This window comes from Berghia stephanieae, chromosome 1 (assembly GCF_034508935.2).
Source record: "Berghia stephanieae isolate SIO BIC M18660-M18661 chromosome 1, UCSD_Bste_1.3, whole genome shotgun sequence".
Lineage (NCBI taxonomy): Eukaryota > Metazoa > Mollusca > Gastropoda > Nudibranchia > Aeolidiidae > Berghia > Berghia stephanieae.
Genome location: NC_088360.1, coordinates 87975391 through 87994193, shown reverse-complemented (window position 1 = coordinate 87994193; position 18803 = coordinate 87975391). Strand labels below are relative to the sequence as shown.

Genomic DNA, 18803 nt, shown 5'->3' with positions numbered 1-18803 from the left:
TAAGCAATTTGGTCTTTCATTTAAAAGAAGACAAGGCAAATTAGTTACCTATACAAATGTACAGGATTCAGCCTGCAAACAAAGTAAGGACTCATTTGATAAGTAATAATAAAATTAATAGTAACAGCACTACGACCACCACCGATACCGCCACCACCTACACTACTACAACAAAATCAACAAAAACAATCATAATAACAATAATGAAAATAATAATAATAATAATAATAATAATAATAATAATAATAATAATAATAATAATAATAATAATAGTAATAGTAATAGTAGTAGTAATAATAATAATAATAATAATAATAATAATAATAATAATAATAATAATAATAATAATAATAATAATTGAATACAAGGTTATAATAATAATAATAAATAATAATAATAATAATAATAATATATATGAAACAACCACAACAACAGCAACAAGATCAACAATAATAATAACAATAATAATAATGATAATAATAATAATAATAATAATAATAATAATAATAATAATAATAATAATAGTGATGATGATGATGATGATGATGATGATGATGATGATGATGATGATGATGATGATGATGATGATGATGATGATGATGATGATGATGATGATGATGAGGACGAAGAAGAAGAAGAAGAAGAAGAAGAAGAAGAAGAAGAAGAAGAAGAAGAAGAAGAAGAAGAAGAAGAAGAAGAAGAAGAAGAAGAAGAAGAAGAAGAAGAAGAAGAAATGAAAATTAGAAAGGAGATCATATAAGTTACAAATTTCTACTACTCATTCATTAAATGCATATATGGAACATTTATGACTATTACATCATCGTGAAAAACTAGCTAAAGATCAACAGGATGATAGAGATACCTGTAAATCATGAAGTCAAGTCATATACAAACTAGGCATTCGGGGCATCTTTACTCATTTTTTTCTTCTCCAATTTCTTTCCGCTTAGGGAACAACCTAATGCTGAAATATTGAGTACCTACTTTAAAGATGCGCTACCAACTTCTATGAAGGTACCGTAATTTTTTTTGGATTGGAAATGCATATCGACAGTTACAGTCTGACTTAGTCAGTCGTGTGTTATTTGAAGATGAGGAGGAAGCTTGTAGACAAAATGGAGTGAATCTTTTTTCTCATGGATTAATTATGATGAGCGTCATATATGTATGCCTACTGAATTACCTTCCACTTCAATTAAAAGGGATCGATAAGAAATTACGTAGTGATTTTAAAATATTATAGCCACTTCAATAATAATTGAGGTATATAATCTAAAGAGCACTGGTGAAGATATCTGATAAAGTCAACAGCACTTGATATACCATACTTATCAAATGATCTTGCGGAGTTAACGCTTTTGTGCAACCTTGAAGAAAGAATACTCGATTAAATGACACTTCATTAACTTACGACATTATTCAAAGGTTGGTCCTTGGTTTTATTATACGTGGAAGATTCAGTCGCCGTTTCTTTATCGAGTGGTCCAGATTTCTTTTCATGTCTACCATTGGCTTTTGCTGACTTTTCCATACTTCCATCTCTTATGGGCTGTTCAATTTCATCATTACCCGCCGAATTTTCTCTACTAGGTGCCCCGTTGTCCTGACTGCTCGTCTCTTCCAGGGAAATGATGACTTCGTCAGCATGCGACATTGTGGTAGGAGTTGTTTGTACACAAGTGCTTTCAAAGTACTCGAGAATCCATGATAAAGTATTATCTGCAATAAATGGTGTGGTTAAAAAAAAATAACGTTAAGCGGTTTGTGGTTATGTGGTTTTATCTGATATTGTACCTTTTCATCAACTATTTGTCTGCCTCATATAAGTAGAGAGCGGAGGGGCTGCCTGTAGCCTGGGATCGTGAAAATACTAACAAAAGAGTGAACATGGAGAGGCTTCGGATGGGAACAATACAATATTTTTTCGTTAGTATCTGCGTCATATACTGTAGTCAAACCATCAACACCCCATAATCACTTCCATCACATCGATCACAACCACCATCACCATCATCATCATCATCATTATTATTATTATTATTATTATTATTATTATTATTATTATTATTATTATTATTATTATTATTATTATTATTATTATTATTATTATTATTAATCATTATTATTATTATTATCATTATTATCATTATCATCATCATCATCATCATCATAACCATCATCATCATCATCATCATCATCATCATCATCATCATCATCATCATCATCATTATTATTATTATTATTGTTATTATTGTTATTATTATTATCATTATTATTATCATTATTATTATCATTATTATTATCATTATTATTGTTATTATTATTATTATCATTATTATTATTATTATTATTATTATTATTATTATTATTATTATTATTATTATTATTATTATTATCGTCAAAATCATGTCATCGATTCGTAAATCCATAAATCTGATCAGTGTAGCGGCACTATTGAATGCCGCTTTTTCCTCTCTCCCTTTATGATCTGTGATAATTCATTAAAAATAGTAGGCCACATATCTCGGACTATTGACTTGTTAACGATGATAATTTGGAATGTCATTCATTGTGCTGTGATGGTGATAAGAACGACGATAGACAAAGAATATAATGTATCAAAGATACAGCAAACTACTGCTACAGATGATGATGGGAATGATGTTGTTGTTGTTACTGTTGTTGTTGTTATTGGTGGTGGTGGCGATGGTGGTCTTGATGGTGGTGGTAGTGATGTCGTATTGTTTTTATTGTTGTTGGTGGTGGAGATGGTGGTCGTGATGGTGGTGGTAGTGATGTTGTCGTATTGTTTTTATTGTAGTTGGTAATGGTGGTGGTGGTGGATGGTGGTGCTGATGATGGTCGTGGCGGTGGAGGAAGACTGTGGTGGTGATAGTGGGGGGGGGGGGGGGGGGGGAGGGGGTGTGAAAATGGAGATCATAATAATGATGCTGCAACTGCAGCCGCCGCTGCTATGGTCGACGTGGAAAAGCATGGTGGGGTCTCTGAATTAAGAGAGAAGCTTCCCGGGTTCTGTACGTGGTTGTCCAATAGACATTAGTCAAGGGCAGCCAATTGCTGGTGGGGCATGGCGGCGTCGCCCACTTGCTCTCGTAATAACGATCTGGAGACCGCAGAGATCTAGGTTGAGCATTGCGTCGTGATGCAGCTGTCTGGTCGGTTCAAGACGGTTCATGAATGTAGAAAAGATTTGACACATATTGTAGAATACCCATTAGAAGCGACCCAATTAATCACCGCTTTCCCTTCTTGATGCCTTTAGAACTAAAAATACACAATAGTGCAAAGACCAGCTGGCGTTGAAGATCCAGCAGAGCAACAGGTAATGAGTTTCATTTGGATGGGATTACATGCCAGTAGAATATGTTGGTTTTTTATTTATTTATCTATTTATTATTATTATTATTATTATTATTATTATTATTATTATTATTATTATTATTATTATTATTATTATTATTATTGTTGTTGTTGTTGTTGTTGTTATTATTATTATTATTATTATTATTAAATTGGTTTTACAACGCAACGACACCTTTAGATTTTAGATCAATTCAGTGCCAGTAAAATGGAGAATATGGGATAATCCTCTACTATTATAACATGCACTCTCTATCGTGTATATGATCATTTCGTGTTATTAAATGTTATGACAAATATGCTTATAACTTTTAACATGTTTACATACTCAAAGCTTCATTTATATATATATATATATATATATATATATATATATATATATATATATATATATATATTGCCACTTGAAGTCATAAGTTGTGGCGTATATCTTCCCGTTTAGTATTTCCCAGGCTTCCGGCTATCTACCAATCATCATTTACCTGCCATTGAATGCCAATTCCAATCTTAATAAATGGAAGAAGCAACTGAAAGGTCCCAGTATGATGAACTTAACCCAGAGTAATTCCAGAAAATATTCCCGAGGGGAGAAAAGTGGAGCAGGCCCTTGTGTTGATAATAACAAGAAATGAAGTGAGTAGAAAAGTGCCAGAAGAAAATAGAGAATAAAAACTTTGCGGCGGTGCAGATTCACTCCCACGACCCGACTTTTACGGCAACTCTGCCTGGCCCCGAGAGGGAAGCTCTAATGTTGAGGGGAGTGAAGAAGGAAAAGAGCGTAGCTATGATGCCGTAACCCAGATTACACACTTAATACTCTCAAACCAACGCAAAATAACCTCCATTACAACTACGTTAAATCAGACCCATAATTGCGCTCGATTATCAGACCTGCTAATTTGTGTGGCCCACCTCGGTTGAACCGCTAGGTGTGTAATCTGGGTTACTACATCATATCTACACTATTTTCCGCCTTCCGTCCCCTCCGCCACCAGCAGCTCCTCCTCCTTCTCTTATTTATTCTTCAAATAAACCGACTGTTGGAACTTTTTAGTTTAAAATATTTTAGTCATCTTTTGGAAACACTTCAGATTTTCTTCCTTTGAAAATCAATACACAAAAGGTAAACAAAAAAGTGGGACTAAAAAGGTCGGCTATAATCTTCTTCCTCTTGTTTTTTTTTTTTTACTACATAATGTCAGTTATTCTACACATCATACATAACATACTTACCTGACCTGTTCATTCAGCGATGCGTGACCTATTCACCTCACCAGACGACCAAAGACTTACACACCAAAACTGTGTCTCTTCTTCATGCCCCGTGACAACTCGTACACATCATTTCATTTATATAATACACATATATTGTTTCCGTTTCTTTAATCAGCAACGGTTAACGAATGCATTAGGGTTACGACTAAATGTGTATGAAAAAAATAAAAAAAACTGAGTTGAATAAAGTACATCGAAGTTCTATAAAGCGTATACGAAAATCGATGATTTCTCTGTGACATTGCCACACACATTTACTGAGTAAATCCCGATAATATTTTCAGTACAAACGTACCAGCCGGATTGGACGGCCTCTCAGTTTGTGAGCACTAATCACAATGTTTTTGATACAGCTAGGCGTAAATTGCAAGGTAACGCCTGCGATTCCGTGCATTTTCAATTGATAGTTCGAAGATGACGTCACTCATGCCTTTGTTATTGTTTTTGCCATCCGCGTTTGTGAGTTGTTCTCACAAAACTGTCTTAACCAGACTATAAAAGTTCATGGTTACACAGAGTTTGTGTGTTGGTCCGTTATACTTCCGGATGGCAATGTTGTGAACTCCTTGGCCAAGCGCATTCTATCTATACGCATGTGTCGATCAAAACAAACAAAAACAAATGTAAAAAGTGTTCAAAATCTGGATGGCCCACAATGTCGGCTGTTTGGTTTGTTTTCAAGATATCTTTTCAATCGGGTGTATTGCACAGTACACCCCCGGTTGTACCAATTTTTCAAAAAGGTCTACCACTTTGATAGGGTGTACACGGGGTTACAACATACCGGCATGAAACAATATAGAAGGAACGAAATTGACGTCACTCGGCTTTTTTTCGTTTTGTTTGTTTTTAATCAGCCACTTTAATGATTGGTTATTAATCAGACTATAAATGTTCAAGGTTCAAAACAGTTTTGTGTATTGGTACGTAATATAGATAGACAAGGGAAAGTACCTGGTGATTTGAAAAAAAGGAAAAATAACACCAATTTACAAACAAAACAAAAAAAGGAGAAAAAACTAAAGTAGAGAATTATAGACCAGTATCTATTACATCAATCACCAGTAAAATACTGGAACATGTCATATTTTCTAACATTATGAATCATATAGATAGAATGCGCTTGGCCAAGGAGTTCACAACATTACCATCCGGAAGTATAACGGACCAACACACAAACTCTGTGTAACCATGAACTTTTATAGTCTGGTTAATACAGTTTAGTGAGAACACCTCACAAACGCGGATGGCAAAAACAATAACAAAGGCATGAGTGACGTCATCTGCATACTATCTATAGAGGCCAATAAATTTTTAACAGAATCACAACATGGTTTTAGGAAAAAAATGTCATGTGAAAGACAACTGATCACAACAATCAATGACCTAGCATAAAGCATAAATAAAAAATTACAAACTGTGCCATTTTGTTAGACTTCAGCAAAGCTTTCGACAAAGTCCACCATCATACATTGGCACTGAAATTATAGATATATGGAATACGAAACATAACATTCCAATGGATTATGTCCTACTTGACCAATCGAAGACAAGTAGTTGTCGTGGATGGTGAGTCATCAGAGTCAGCCCACGCGGTGTCTGGTGTTCCTCAGGGCACAGTTCTCGGCCCCATCTTATTCTTAATATACATTTATGAGATGACAGAAAGACTTACACCAGGAACTCAACTGAGATTGTTTGCAGATGACAGCCTTCTATATCGGACAATGCGAACTAAACTTGACACAGAAATTCTTTAAGCCGATCTAGATAGCTTACAATGCTGGGAAATAGAAAATAGCACGGACTTCCATCCTCAGAAGTGTCAGGTTTTAGAATTCACAAACAACAGAAAAATCATACATTCATCATACACAATTCATAACACTGCACTAAAAGAGGCGACTAAGGCGAAATATTTAGGAGCAACAATAACTAACAATTGGAAAGATCATGTTATAAACATATGCAAAAAAAATAAAATAAAAAAAAAGCAAACTCTGCATTAGGCTCCCTCAAAAGAAATTTGAACGACAGCAGGAGGAAAATAAAGTTAAAGTGCTACAAAACCTTTGTTAGACCTACACTGGAATAATATAGTAGCTCTGTCTGGGACCCTCACCACAAATCAGAAATCCAAGAAATTGAACAAATACAAAACAGAGCAGTGGAATTTATAAAGCAAAACAACAAAGATAAAAAAAAAACATGAAACTGATTTAAATCTCGAAACACTACATACAACAGAGAAGAAAGCGTGACAAAGTAACAATATTTTGCAAAGGCCTAAACGATCAAGTTAAATTACCCCTCGGTGATATTCAACAAATTATGAGGAAGTCATCCAAGTCCAAGATTATGGTTCCTCACTCAAGAATGGATGCACACTTGTACTCGTTCATACCATCGACATTTTTATTATTAAGGCAGTGGAATATTCTCATATCTCCAATGAAAGAATAATACTGTGGTCTATGGAATCTTCAAATTTATCTGAAGTTACACACTTAAAAGAAGAAGAAGAAGAAGAAGAAGAAAGAAGAAGAAGAAGAAGAAGAAGAAGAAGAAGAAGAAGAAGAAGAAGAAGAAGAAGAAGAAGAAGAAGAAGAAGAAGAAGAAGAAGAAGAGAAGAAGAAGAAGAAGAAGAAGAAGAAGAAGAAGAAGAAGAAGAAGAAGAAGAAGAAGAAGAAGAAGAAGAAGAAGAAGAAGAAGAAGAAGAAGACGAAGAAGAAGAAGAAGAAGAAGAAGAAGAAGAAGAAGAAGAAGAAGAAGAAGAAGAAGAAGAAGAAGGGCTCACTCTGGTCTTTGTTATTAATTTTTGCCATCGATATTTATGAGTAATTCTCACTAAACTGTATTAACCATATTATAAACGTTCAAGATTACACATAGGTTTGTGTGCTGGTCCGTTTTATTTCCGGATGGCAACGTTGTGAGTTTCTTAGACAAGCGAACACTATCTATACTGGACTGGGGGATGGTTATGAGTATTTTACCTAAACGCACAGCATCAACAGTCTCTCTACAAAAGCAAATTCATATAATGGAAACACCATATATTGATTTTTTGCCCCCTTTGAGATCAATGCAATTTTAGTGCATGTGACTTGGGTTTCAAGATCTTAAGTTAAAGTTGATAATGTATGCGATTTCATTTTTTTTAAAAAGGCTGACAAGAACTGATCTATGGATATTATGAGCTAATGTAGATCAAATACATTTTTTCGCAGCTTCGACAAAGCAAAACAAAACGTTCCCCAAGAACCGGTTCGTTTTGTGTAATCCCTGTCCCCTCAATAGGATTCAATAGTCTGATGTCACGCCGCCCAGTAACGAGCAGCTTGGTTCTAAACAAAGAAATCGACACTTTTTATTCTCCATGCTGGCGAAACCGTTTTCACGTGTCATGTCATCAGAATGTATAAAAGTCAAAACATGATCAGATTTATATTGTTTTTCTCCTCTGGACACACATTTATGCTCGTTGGAGAAGTATTTCATAAGGGTATCCGCCATTGTTCCGACAGTTTAAAACCAGTTGCTAAGTTACTGTGCGTCATTACGGGAGAAGTGACGTCACAGCTGTTAAGCGTATTCAGACTGGTAACGAGAGGAATTTTTAAAAAATAGGTTGTGACTTCTAGTTAAGACCAACACTGGAAAATGGTTGTTCAGTCTCAGAGCTACACACACACACACACACACACACACACACACACACACACGCACGCACGCACACACACACAAATATAAACAAAAACACCACCCCCCCCCCCCCCTAACATTCAAACACAAAACAAAACAAAAACTAAAACAACAAAAAATCAAAACAAAACAAAACAAAAACAAATATAAATTTTTTGGAAAAAGTATGGAAAGAGAAGAAAGTAGTGACTTTATAAATGACTAGATACATGCAAAACAGACGCACATATGAAACAGTTATGATTGTTACCTTAGCAAGGAGTAAAAGTTAAGGCAAGAGCTAATGATAAAAATAACAACTCGGTAAAAATGGCCTCATAGAGTAGTAGATCAAAACAAAACGAAGTCGAGCAAAATACATCCTAGGCAATCGGGGTATCAAATTTTTAATATTCCTCCATATTTGTGAGATCCTCCATATTACCAGGAAAGCACCATAACATTTTTTTTTCTCTGAGATATGCACATCGACATTAATAGTTAGTCTGATAAAGTCCGTCGTTTTATTTGAAGAAGAAGAAGAAGAAGAAGAAGAAGGAGGAGGAGGAGGAGGAGGAGGAGGAGGAGGAGGAGGAGGAGGAGGAGATCGACGACGGCGATCACAACTACCACATTAATGACAGAGTCGTGATGGTGATGACGACGACGACGACGAAGAAGAAGAAGAAGAAGAAGAAGAAGAAGAAGAAGAAGAAGAAGAAGAAGAAGAAGAAGAAGAAGAAGACGAGCATGAGCTGTCGTGAAGACGGTGTTTATTATAGGCGTGATTTAATGGAGTAAGAGCAATGAGTTCTCTGTTCACGTAAAGTAAGGGTACTTGGGTTACGTAATTGATGATAATGGAGAGGGTTACTGTGTATCCCTGTCTATGGGTAGGGGAAGAGAGGTTAAGAGACTCAAAGTATTCATATAATTACTATTACTCATAAAACCGTAATGAAATAATGGTGTAATAATAATTCTTACTTGTTATGTTAAAGCAACATGGATCCTTGTTTATTTAAATCACAATGTATCTATGCCTATTACTTCAAAACATTTGTTTCGATTGACAGGTTTTCTAAAGCAATGCAATGCAGTCACGGTTCATTTCTTTGATTTACCGACGACACACATGGGACTTTTTTTTTTTTTTTTTTTTTTTTTTTTTTGTGAGGAAGGGGAAAAGGTGAGAGATATATTAGAACCACGGGGAAATGGAATTAAAAATAAGACAAGATTAGTCAAAATTTACCCAATATTTGATTTAGTTTACTCTCATTTATTTAGTCAGATACATGAAATACTATACTACTGGTAGATGCTTGAGAGCGGAGCACGCGTCATGCTCACTCGGAGAGAATAGAAACAACAATAACAAAAAAAGCAATAGGATTGAAATTAGTCTATACAAAGTTTAAGATATTATTGTACTTACTTTAATAACGGAATATATCCTGTGGATTCAAATAAAGTCTGAATTTACAAGCACGTCAACTAAACAAAAAATAAGGTAAAGTTGAAAGCAACTGAGTCTGAACTACGCCCATTGAATGAGGTTAGGGGGTGTGTCAAAACTCTGATTGACATTTCGCTCCAAAACACGTCAAACTTTTGGATACAACCCAGTAAACAACAATGGCTGCATTTCACGTGGAGAGAAACAACGACGGTAGTGTTTTGATTTGAATCATCAATAATTTACTGTATTTCTTTCCAACTTTAATTTTTATAGCTAATATTGAGCAAAGCCTGTCGCCTTATTCTGAGCTGTACTGTATGTTGGCACTGTTGAGAGGTCAATCCTGTGAAAATTATCGTTTGAAGTCCTAAGTCTAAGTGGTGGCAGTTTTTCAGTGTAAGGCAAGGCAACTCTAAGGCTTTAGGGCTTAATAATAATAATAATAATAATAATAATAATAATAATAATAATAATAATAATAATAAAACAGGGAGTTTAACAATTCTATCTATCTAAGATACTACAAAAAAAAAGGGAGGCCTTCCGAAATCTCCCCGCTCTAGCAATTCTTTCAATTTGTATTTCCATTTCCACCGTCACCGTGAACCTTTTGTCAGGTCTTTATTTATTCAATTTGTCATCATATTTAAATTTAAGAAGTAGAAGCATTTTAAAAACGCTACTCTAGATTTTGTGAAGTGAAAGTGAAAGTTTAATAAAGTTTCCTAATTTGAATTTGACTAGAGAGCCTCGCCTTTGGCCGACCAACCTCCGCTGCACGTCCAACTCGCCTTGAGCATGCATTCACGTAAAATATAAAGATTTTTTTTTAAAAACCTACCTCTGTTTCAAAAACTAGCATCTTTCACCTTTCTAAGAAACATTTTGATTTTTCAGAACTTTAGTTCGTTAAAAAATACCGGCCAATCTGACCCGTTGAGTCGAATGAAAACGAAATCTTGTTGTTTACACGGTTCAAAGGAAATGCCGTAAATAAGCTTTCACTTTCATGGACTTCCTGTGTTGTTTTTACAGTGTCACGTGACCGTTTTGAGAAATTTGTCGTCTGCTACAAATAATTAGACCGGTAGGTGGTAGATATTTTCGTTGGAGCAGAGAAAAAGTGAGTATTATTTCTTGGACTTGTAGAGAGGCCTAGGGTCCACCAGCAGTCAAGTTTATTGAATAAAAGAAAAAAAAGGCCTTTTTACTGCACTAATTCACCAAATTGCATACCTATCTATGGACACTTTGTTCCGTATCTTTTTCCCAATAAACTTTTTTTTAAACCTGGGGCCAGGGTTGCTAGTTTGGCCTCCTGGTGGCCAAATTTGAGAAATTTGGCCTTTTCCCAAGCCATTTGGCCTCCCAAAATTTGGTTTGGCCACTTGGCCTCCTGTAACCAACTTTTTGGCTTCCTCTGACTTTCCCCGTTATATCGTTTTACTCTGGTACCGGTAAAACTTATTTTATTTGGCAATCTAAATATCTAAATGCAACACGTGCTAACGCCACAGATTGCATTTGCTAATGCTTCTATATATACGAATTTTCCTTATCCTATCTAAATTGTTTAACAAATCTAAAGAGTTTTCGCGAGGCTAAGGTGGGTTTGGTGGTATTTGGGCTCCTGCAGAGGAATCTGGCTTCTTGCTATAGCTAGTTTGGTCTCTTACTCAAAAATGATCTGGCAACCCTGCCTGGCTAGGCGGAACCTTGATAACAGAAACGGGGCCCACACGATTTCGCGAGGAATTAATCATGAAAACAATTAGGATATAATTTCAACACAACTTTTGAAATTCATCAAGGATTGTCCATTACCGAATGTTTTTTGATAGAAAACAAATGCATCTTCAAATCTAAACTGCTTTTGACGGTAAGCGGTAAGTTTTTATTTATTTTCCTGTCCAAACGAATGATTTGTCCTGGTTATAGAAGCTAAGTATTGGTAACACCGGCTCAGCTCTCTATTGCCTGCACAAGAACATATTATTCTCATTTTGTGATGTGTGTAGTGTAGTAATATAAATATGAGTTATTTTTTCATTTGTGTATTTCTTTGACTGCTATCAACGTGTATTATGCAAGTCCGACATCCGAACGCAATTGTGGGCCTAGTTTTGATTCATTCATTAATCCCATGATCTGATGATCGTCGTGGAGATACACAGGATGCAGCCGGGAACACTCGAGGCCGACTCGGAAGAAATAATAATAATAATAATCCGTTAAGATACATCGTCAATGGAGGTGCATAAAAGCACTACGATATTATTTCCCACCAGTAATATACTCTAAAAACTGCAATTCCAAAACTTTCTGTCATTTGAATAAGGCAGTGTCTACGTACACGGTAACCGTGCACCTAGCCTCAGGATCTACGTACATGGTAGCTTGGGTAACAGGTTTGCCACTACAATACTAGCAATGGATGGAACCTGCTCTGTATGTATATGTGTGCAGTGTGCAGGCCTGTACTGTAAATCTTCTGACTATTGTCGGATTTCCAACAGTATGATTTTGCTCTATAAGTGCTAATATTTATTTTTTTAAAAATTAATAGTAAAAATAAAATTCGTAAAGTCAAAGAACAGAACCAATAAAAAAGAAAATAAAAGACTTTTATTTCATTCCTCGAAAAATCAGATTTTATTCCATCTGAAATGCCGACTTAAAACAAAAACAAAAAATCTTTTTATTTGTCGCATCAAAGACAAAACAAAACTAGGCCGTCTATCAGTTAGCTATAATATTATCATGCCACCTACACGCTCCGCTGGACGTGGATGTATTCACTGCCTGCTACTGTGTTTATTAATTAATCAAGATTTTGTCCTGTTGTGTCTATTTTCGCGTGTTCAAAAAGTTCCGACAATTTTTTCACCAACCATTTACAGGCCTGTGTGTGTGTGTGTGTTATTTTAAAAAATCAAACAATACTTCTTCTTCTTCTTCCTTCCTCTGATGGACATCTATGGCTGCAGTCCGATATCTGCTATGAAGTCTGTGGTCCGCTTTAGGTCCTCAGCCTCACCATAGAGCTTTGTGTTGAGTGTTGTAGGGGTGACAATACAATTCAACCCATTAAAGGCGAGATTCAAGGTTGCCGTGTATAAATGTTACCGTGTACGTAGATCCTGAGGCTAGGTGCCCGGTCAGTAAAGAAAATAATGATACCAAAATATCTGCATCTTTAATTGAACCCCCCTAAAACTTTTAGTAAAAGCGAACGGCAATTTCCAGTCACAACTTTCTTATGGGCAAGTTTGGGTCACAATTTGACTCCCACTGCTGCTGCTCACTAAACTGCCTAAAGTTACTGTGTACGTAGACACTCCGTTGAATAATCCGACAATGTGATACCCCCCTGACATCCCCACCAATCAGAAACCCACTAAACCAAGTGATCTCCACCCCCCGCCCCTCTATTATGCTATTCCACAGGAATAAACCGGTAAACTGATTGGTTCCCAGCGACCCACCAATCAGAACAACACAACAACCTCCCCCCCTCCCCATCTAACCGTACCTACCTCTCATGTTACTATATATCTGAATATAAGAATAACACCATTACAAAATACCAGCCCAATATATCCCCTAATATTCGCCCATGTAGCCCCTAACCCTCCCACGAACTCCCCAACCACCATAATATTTCTATCTATTCACCTATTCAATCCTCAAAAGTTTATTCAGGAATAATTTTAAAAAATTTTTTTTACAATAAATGAATAAATAACAATATTAAAAGAATGTTGTGGTGACATAGAGTGACAGAAGTCACCCGAGAGTCCCAACAACATCTAACATCTTGAGATTAAATCTAACTTATACAATTGATACTAATTAAAAGGGTCATTAGATAAGCTGGCCTGGGTTAAAAAAATAAAAAAATACACAGGATACAGATCTCACCACTTTCCGCCATTCTTCTCTATTGTTGGCCTTCTCCAAGAGTTCCTTCATCTTCATTCCTGATCATTCATTGATATTTTCCATCCAAACTTTCCTTTGTCTTCCTCCTTCAAGGGTACCCTCCATCACCGTTCTACACAAACCTTTATGCCTCTCATTGTGGCCAAACCATGACAGTTTCCTCCCTCTAACTGTGGTGATAAGGGGTTCATGTCGTCCTGCACGATCTTGCACCTCTTCCAGTACGTCTTTATTGGTTCTGTGTTCTGACAGCACCCGCAGGAGTTTTCAATAACTTTTCATCTCAAGCAGAGATTCTACGCTCTAATTCTGCAGTTAATGTCCATGACTAAGAGCCATATAGTAAGATGGAAAGTACCAGTGATTTGTACTGTTTAATTTTTATAACAGTACATACTAAACATATAAAAGTCTCTGAATTTTTCATGAATTGATTGACCAGACCGTCTATTAAGCAAAAATATGAAGAGAAAATCAGAGGGTTATATTTTAAAAACTTTTTCCAACATTTGTTGCTTGGTAAAGTTTTGGTTAAAATCCAAGTCTACCACTGAAAGGTTTTAACTGTGAAATTATGAAACAGGATTTTAAATAAAAAATAAACAAAGCACTTTTGAATTGGTGAAGAATCTTATATTTTTCTTAAATTGGTTGAACTGATGTGATCTAAAGCAAAACATGGTGTTGGCTCAAGTGAAATATTATTAATCTGACTTTTGTGTTTAAGATGGCTTAAGATGGTGTTAAAATATTCACTGAATATATGAGCAGCTAGTTTATTCTGTTAAAATTGGATGTCATTTATTTGGTGGTCTTCATGATTTAAATAGAGGTGCCAAAAGGGAAAAACATCTGACTCACAGGCAACATCTGTCAAATTCTAATGACGACTTATGTCTCCATAGCATCATTTTAACACTGATATCTCTGGTAAAAGAGTTATTATATCATCATTTCTACATGTTGCATTTAGAAGTCATTAATGCCACATCTATGATTCACATATATGATAGAAGATAAGTAACTGAGAACTCAATGGATGCAAATCTTAAATCCAATTCCTTTTTTATCCTCATCTTTTTTTTTCTTTTTTTTTTTTCTACAGCAAAAGAAAATATGGAAAGTTTACAAGACAGATTGTCTAGTGCAGAGTCATCATCTGATGGTGATTTTGCTGATGAGGACTCAAGTGGTGATGAGTCTAAAAACACATCTAATGCTGATATTCCAAGAAAATCAGGCATGGCAAATGTGATTTCAAGAATTCTTTCAAAAGACACCTCAAAAAGTAATAGAGCATTGTTGGCAAAAGGGAAAACGAATAAAGAAATTCAAGATGACATTACCAGAAGAAGGCAGAGAAAGGAGCAGGATGGTACTTTAACCCCTAAAACAGAACTTGACGATCAAGAACTTTCAATAGCAGAACAGAGGATTAGAGAGGAAAAGGTTTGTCATCTACATTATATCTTATCCTCTTAAAGGCTAACTAGCATTGTATATGAGGGTGAGTTAAAAAGTAATGGGACAAATGTCCTGCTGAGTTCATTTCTTTTTCATGCGATGTCATATTTGGCTCAATTGAACTTACACATGTACTCTTTAAACCAAAAGTTGAAAATTTTAATTCTGTCAAATTTTGACAAAGTTATAGCTGCCGCCATGAATGTCTGTTAAAATAAAGACTTCATTGTCGATTCTGCAAAATAATATACTGCAATACACACATGTGCTCTGTACAGAACATCAGAGATCCATCAATGATTTCAATTTGGGTTTGTTTCAGGCCACCTTCTATGTCTATTTTATGAAATCTTTTAAAATATTATTATTGACGTTTTATTTTAAAATCTCTATTCTTCTTTTGAATGTAGTTTAGGCGAAAGATAAACAAGCAAAGCAGTCTCCAAGGCAAACATTCTTTCTCTCTCCTTCTCTCTATCACTCTCATGCATTTTTTTTTCTTTTTCATCAAAATCACAGAGGAGATTATGGGATAAAATGAGTCGAAAATCAGCGCTTGAAATGGATGTCTCCAGAGAGATAAAGCTTAGAAGAATTGCAACACAGTAAGTTTATTATTATTTGAAAAGAAAGAAATTATTGTTTATAAAAATAATAATAATAGTAATAGGTATTACTATTCTTCTTCTTCTTCTTATTATTATTATTGTCGTTAGTATATTAATGATAATTATTATTGATTCAAGACATTTTTTTTTTTTTTGATAAACAAGGACATGTGACTAAGTCTGTTTATAACAGGTATTGCGAAATATGAAAAGTACGGTATTATTTTTGGCATTGCTTTAAATTTAGGAATAAGAAAGACGTAATTGACAAATGCTTATGAGAAATTGGTAGAGATGTTGGTATTTTATGTTTCTATTTAACTGCTCAAATGGTAAGCTTTTAATTGACTTATTTTGTGCCAATTTGCCTAAACAAATCTAAAACTTAGATTAAGATTGGAAAGATCTATTGTTTGGAAATATTTTTGAAAATGCCTTTCAACAAACCATTAAGTTGGATTTCAGACTCTAATATCAGGTCATCAATTAAAATTTTTGATGTTAAAGAGAAAACCAGATCTTCTGTGCAGTCAAATGACATCCGTGCTAGGATTATCTTTTGTAAACTGTTCAGTAAAAAATGGACTATTGCCAATTTTTGATATGATTTTTTTTCCCCCCAGGGGCATGGTACAGTTATTTCAATCAGTTCATGACCATCAGAAGGCAATGAATGAAAAAATTGCATCAGTTGGTTCATCGGATCGGAAAAAAGACAAAGTAATGGCAGAATTTTCAAAGAGGAGATTCCTTGATGTGTTGAAAAGTAAAAGTATATCACAGGTAAGTCCTAATTTTCCCACTTTGGACAACATGAGTGATTCCTGTTGACATCAGATGTTTGTTTGATGGATTATCTATATTCCTTCATGGAATGCCTAGGCAATGGCATCGGACGGAAGGGTGTGATAAAATTTACAATATCACGGGTCAGTAAACCTCTTAGCCATTTGACTCTAAAGAGTAATTATGAAAGATTATAACTTATCAATTCTCTTGTTTTATAATGGCATGAAAAAGGTACAGCAAAACTTGAATTAATTAAAGCACTATGAAGCTGATCCTTGATTGCTGAATAGTTTTCCTTTTTGATCTGCCAGTTAGTTAAATAAAGAACAGAATTAAATTTCAGCATTGATATGCATTTTTGACTAGTCCTAGACTTTCAAAAGTCCCCATCAGCTAGGAGACCCCCTCCCTCAAAGGGGATGATTTTCAATTCAATTTACAACAATTCTTAGGCACTTGATAGATAAAACACTGAGAGATATGCTGTCAACTATCTCCCTTTCTTGGAGTGATCCCATAAGTTGATGTCTTCATTGAAGGGTGAGTCAACATGCTATAAGAAAAGTCACCTTGGCTGTTGTTGAAAGCACAGCTTTCCTAAATACTTTCATAAATATGTATGTTATACATTTTTGAAAAAAACAAAAGGTTAAAGTTTTCTGGCTCTTATCACGGATTAATCAAAGATTTGTTTGTCATAAGTTCTAGCTTCTGCTATTTTATGATTGTTGTACCATAACATTATTATGGTACATAGGGACAGCGTGACTCAGCAGTACGGTCTTTGCTTCGTACCCGAAAGTTACAGTGTTCGATCACCCGCTGTTGCGCTGTGTGGCCTTGAGCTAGTCATCTCGCCCTAGCTCACGTTGCAGCTGATGCCTGGGTTATTCCAGTCTTCCCTTGGAATAGACCCTAAAGACAAATTTCCCCATGGGGATGAAGAAAAGGAATTTTATTTCTATTTTTATTTTATTTATTTTTTAAAGTTTTTGTTTATTGGGTGTATGGCAATGAATTTTGATATCTTTTTTTGACATAAAATCAAGTCAAAATGGATCAGATTCTTATAAAATTTACTCACTTTTCTTTTTCAGTATATGATTATGTACCTCACATAATAAGACCCATGATTCAATTGATTGGTATTTTTAAAGTTTAAACAGCAATATTAAATTTATATTTATTCAAAACTCATCCTATATTGATGTGTTGTGGTTCCCTTAGCAGTTGAGACTAGAAAGGCTGCATTATGGGTACCATATTATTAGTATGGTTGGATGGCTCAGTGGCTATTGCAACCGCTCACCAATCTCTCTCTCTCTCTCTCTCTCTCTCATTTAGCCATATGAAGAGTATTGTGTCAATTGGACTGCGAGGTGGGCTCTCTGACACCTTGATACAAGTGCCTGCTCCACACTCATTCTGATCTGTTTATAGTATATTTTAAGTCAGTGTAAAATGAATTCTTTCTAAATATCAAATATTGTAGTAAAATAGTTCATAGTGTATCTTAATTCAATTTGAATTTTCAAAATGTCTTGTTCACAGGCTAACTCAGATGATGTCAAAAAAGAAGATGATAAGGACGATGTTAAATGGAAAATTTTACAGGACGACTTTATGATGGGAGCTAAAATGAAGGACTGGGATAAAGAAGATGATTCAGAAAGTGATGATGACGAATTCAAAGAGGAACCCATGAGTGATGATGATATGTCAGAATGAACTATTTATAAGGAGTTAAATAAACTCAATGTATATATGCAATTAAAAAATTATCTCTGCTTCTTTTTTATAAAAAATTTGATTAAAAAAATGATGTATTGCATTCTCAGAGAGAGTTTTAAATCTGACCGCTGATGGCTTTTAAAAAAGAGCTTTAATATAGCTAAATGTACTCAAAGTGCTTTACAAGTTGTCCCCAGCCAACAACAGTATTTAAGATAAAGAATAAGGCGGTTTTATAACTTTTTTTTCAACAGAGACAACGCTGTTGCCTGCCAGGTACTAATTTTTTACACCTGAGTGAGGTGAGAGAATCTTAATAAAGAGCATTTCCCAAAGACTCAATTTTGGGCTGCCCAAGGGGACTCGAACTAGGGACCAATGGTCTGATGATGAGTGGTATAGCACAAAACATCACAATTTATGGTAGTTTATCATTTTTTAAGAAATGAAATATGCATTGAGAT

At 35.1% G+C, this 18803-nt stretch overlaps 2 protein-coding genes across 10 annotated transcripts in view; one reads left to right on the top strand and one right to left on the bottom strand.

Moving 5' to 3' along the window:
- Positions 1–9928, bottom strand: part of LOC144960626 (two pore calcium channel protein 1-like) — a 34384-nt gene extending 24456 nt beyond the window's left edge. Inside the window, exons 1-3 of one of the 7 annotated variants that reach the window (XM_078893915.1) lie at positions 9331–9414; positions 1415–1722; positions 49–72 (exon numbers count right to left, since the gene is read on the bottom strand). Coding sequence is in view for 6 of the 7 variants with exons in the window: in XM_078893866.1 (XP_078749992.1) it covers positions 1415–1722; positions 3867–3873 (315 nt within the window). In the remaining variant the exon portion in view is untranslated. Of the gene's footprint in view, positions 1–48; positions 73–1414; positions 1723–3866; positions 3926–9330; positions 9453–9781 lie in introns of those variants that run through there. The other 6 variants (XM_078893896.1, XM_078893879.1, XM_078893904.1 and 3 more) reach the window with 6 other exon arrangements.
- Positions 9929–9932: 4 nt separating this feature from the next.
- On the top strand, positions 9933–18386 carry LOC144960685 (RRP15-like protein). Of its 3 annotated transcripts, none has more exons than XM_078893970.1 (5): positions 9933–10015; positions 14853–15196; positions 15731–15816; positions 16443–16602; positions 18160–18386. In XM_078893970.1, the coding sequence occupies exons 1-5, from the start codon at positions 9982–9984 to the stop codon at positions 18334–18336; spliced, it is 801 nt and encodes a 266-aa protein (XP_078750096.1). In that variant the 5' UTR covers positions 9933–9981; the 3' UTR covers positions 18337–18386. The 3 variants fall into 3 exon arrangements, with proteins under 3 accessions (XP_078750096.1, XP_078750112.1, XP_078750102.1); XM_078893986.1 differs by having other exon boundaries at positions 9988–10201; XM_078893976.1 differs by lacking the exon at positions 9933–10015 and adding an exon at positions 11583–11684.
- Positions 18387–18803: the final 417 nt, after the last annotated feature.

What these genes read in the sequence shown, in the direction of transcription:
- LOC144960685 (XM_078893970.1), top strand. Translation starts at nt 9,982, where the DNA reads ATGGCTGCATTTCACGTGGAGAGAAACAACGACG. An exon ending in CGTGGAGAGAAACAACGACG is followed by an intron (nt 10,016 to 14,852) that starts GTAGTGTTTTGA and finishes TTTTTTCTACAG; the next exon opens with CAAAAGAAAATATGGAAAGT. An exon ending in AGAGGATTAGAGAGGAAAAG is followed by an intron (nt 15,197 to 15,730) that starts GTTTGTCATCTA and finishes TCAAAATCACAG; the next exon opens with AGGAGATTATGGGATAAAAT.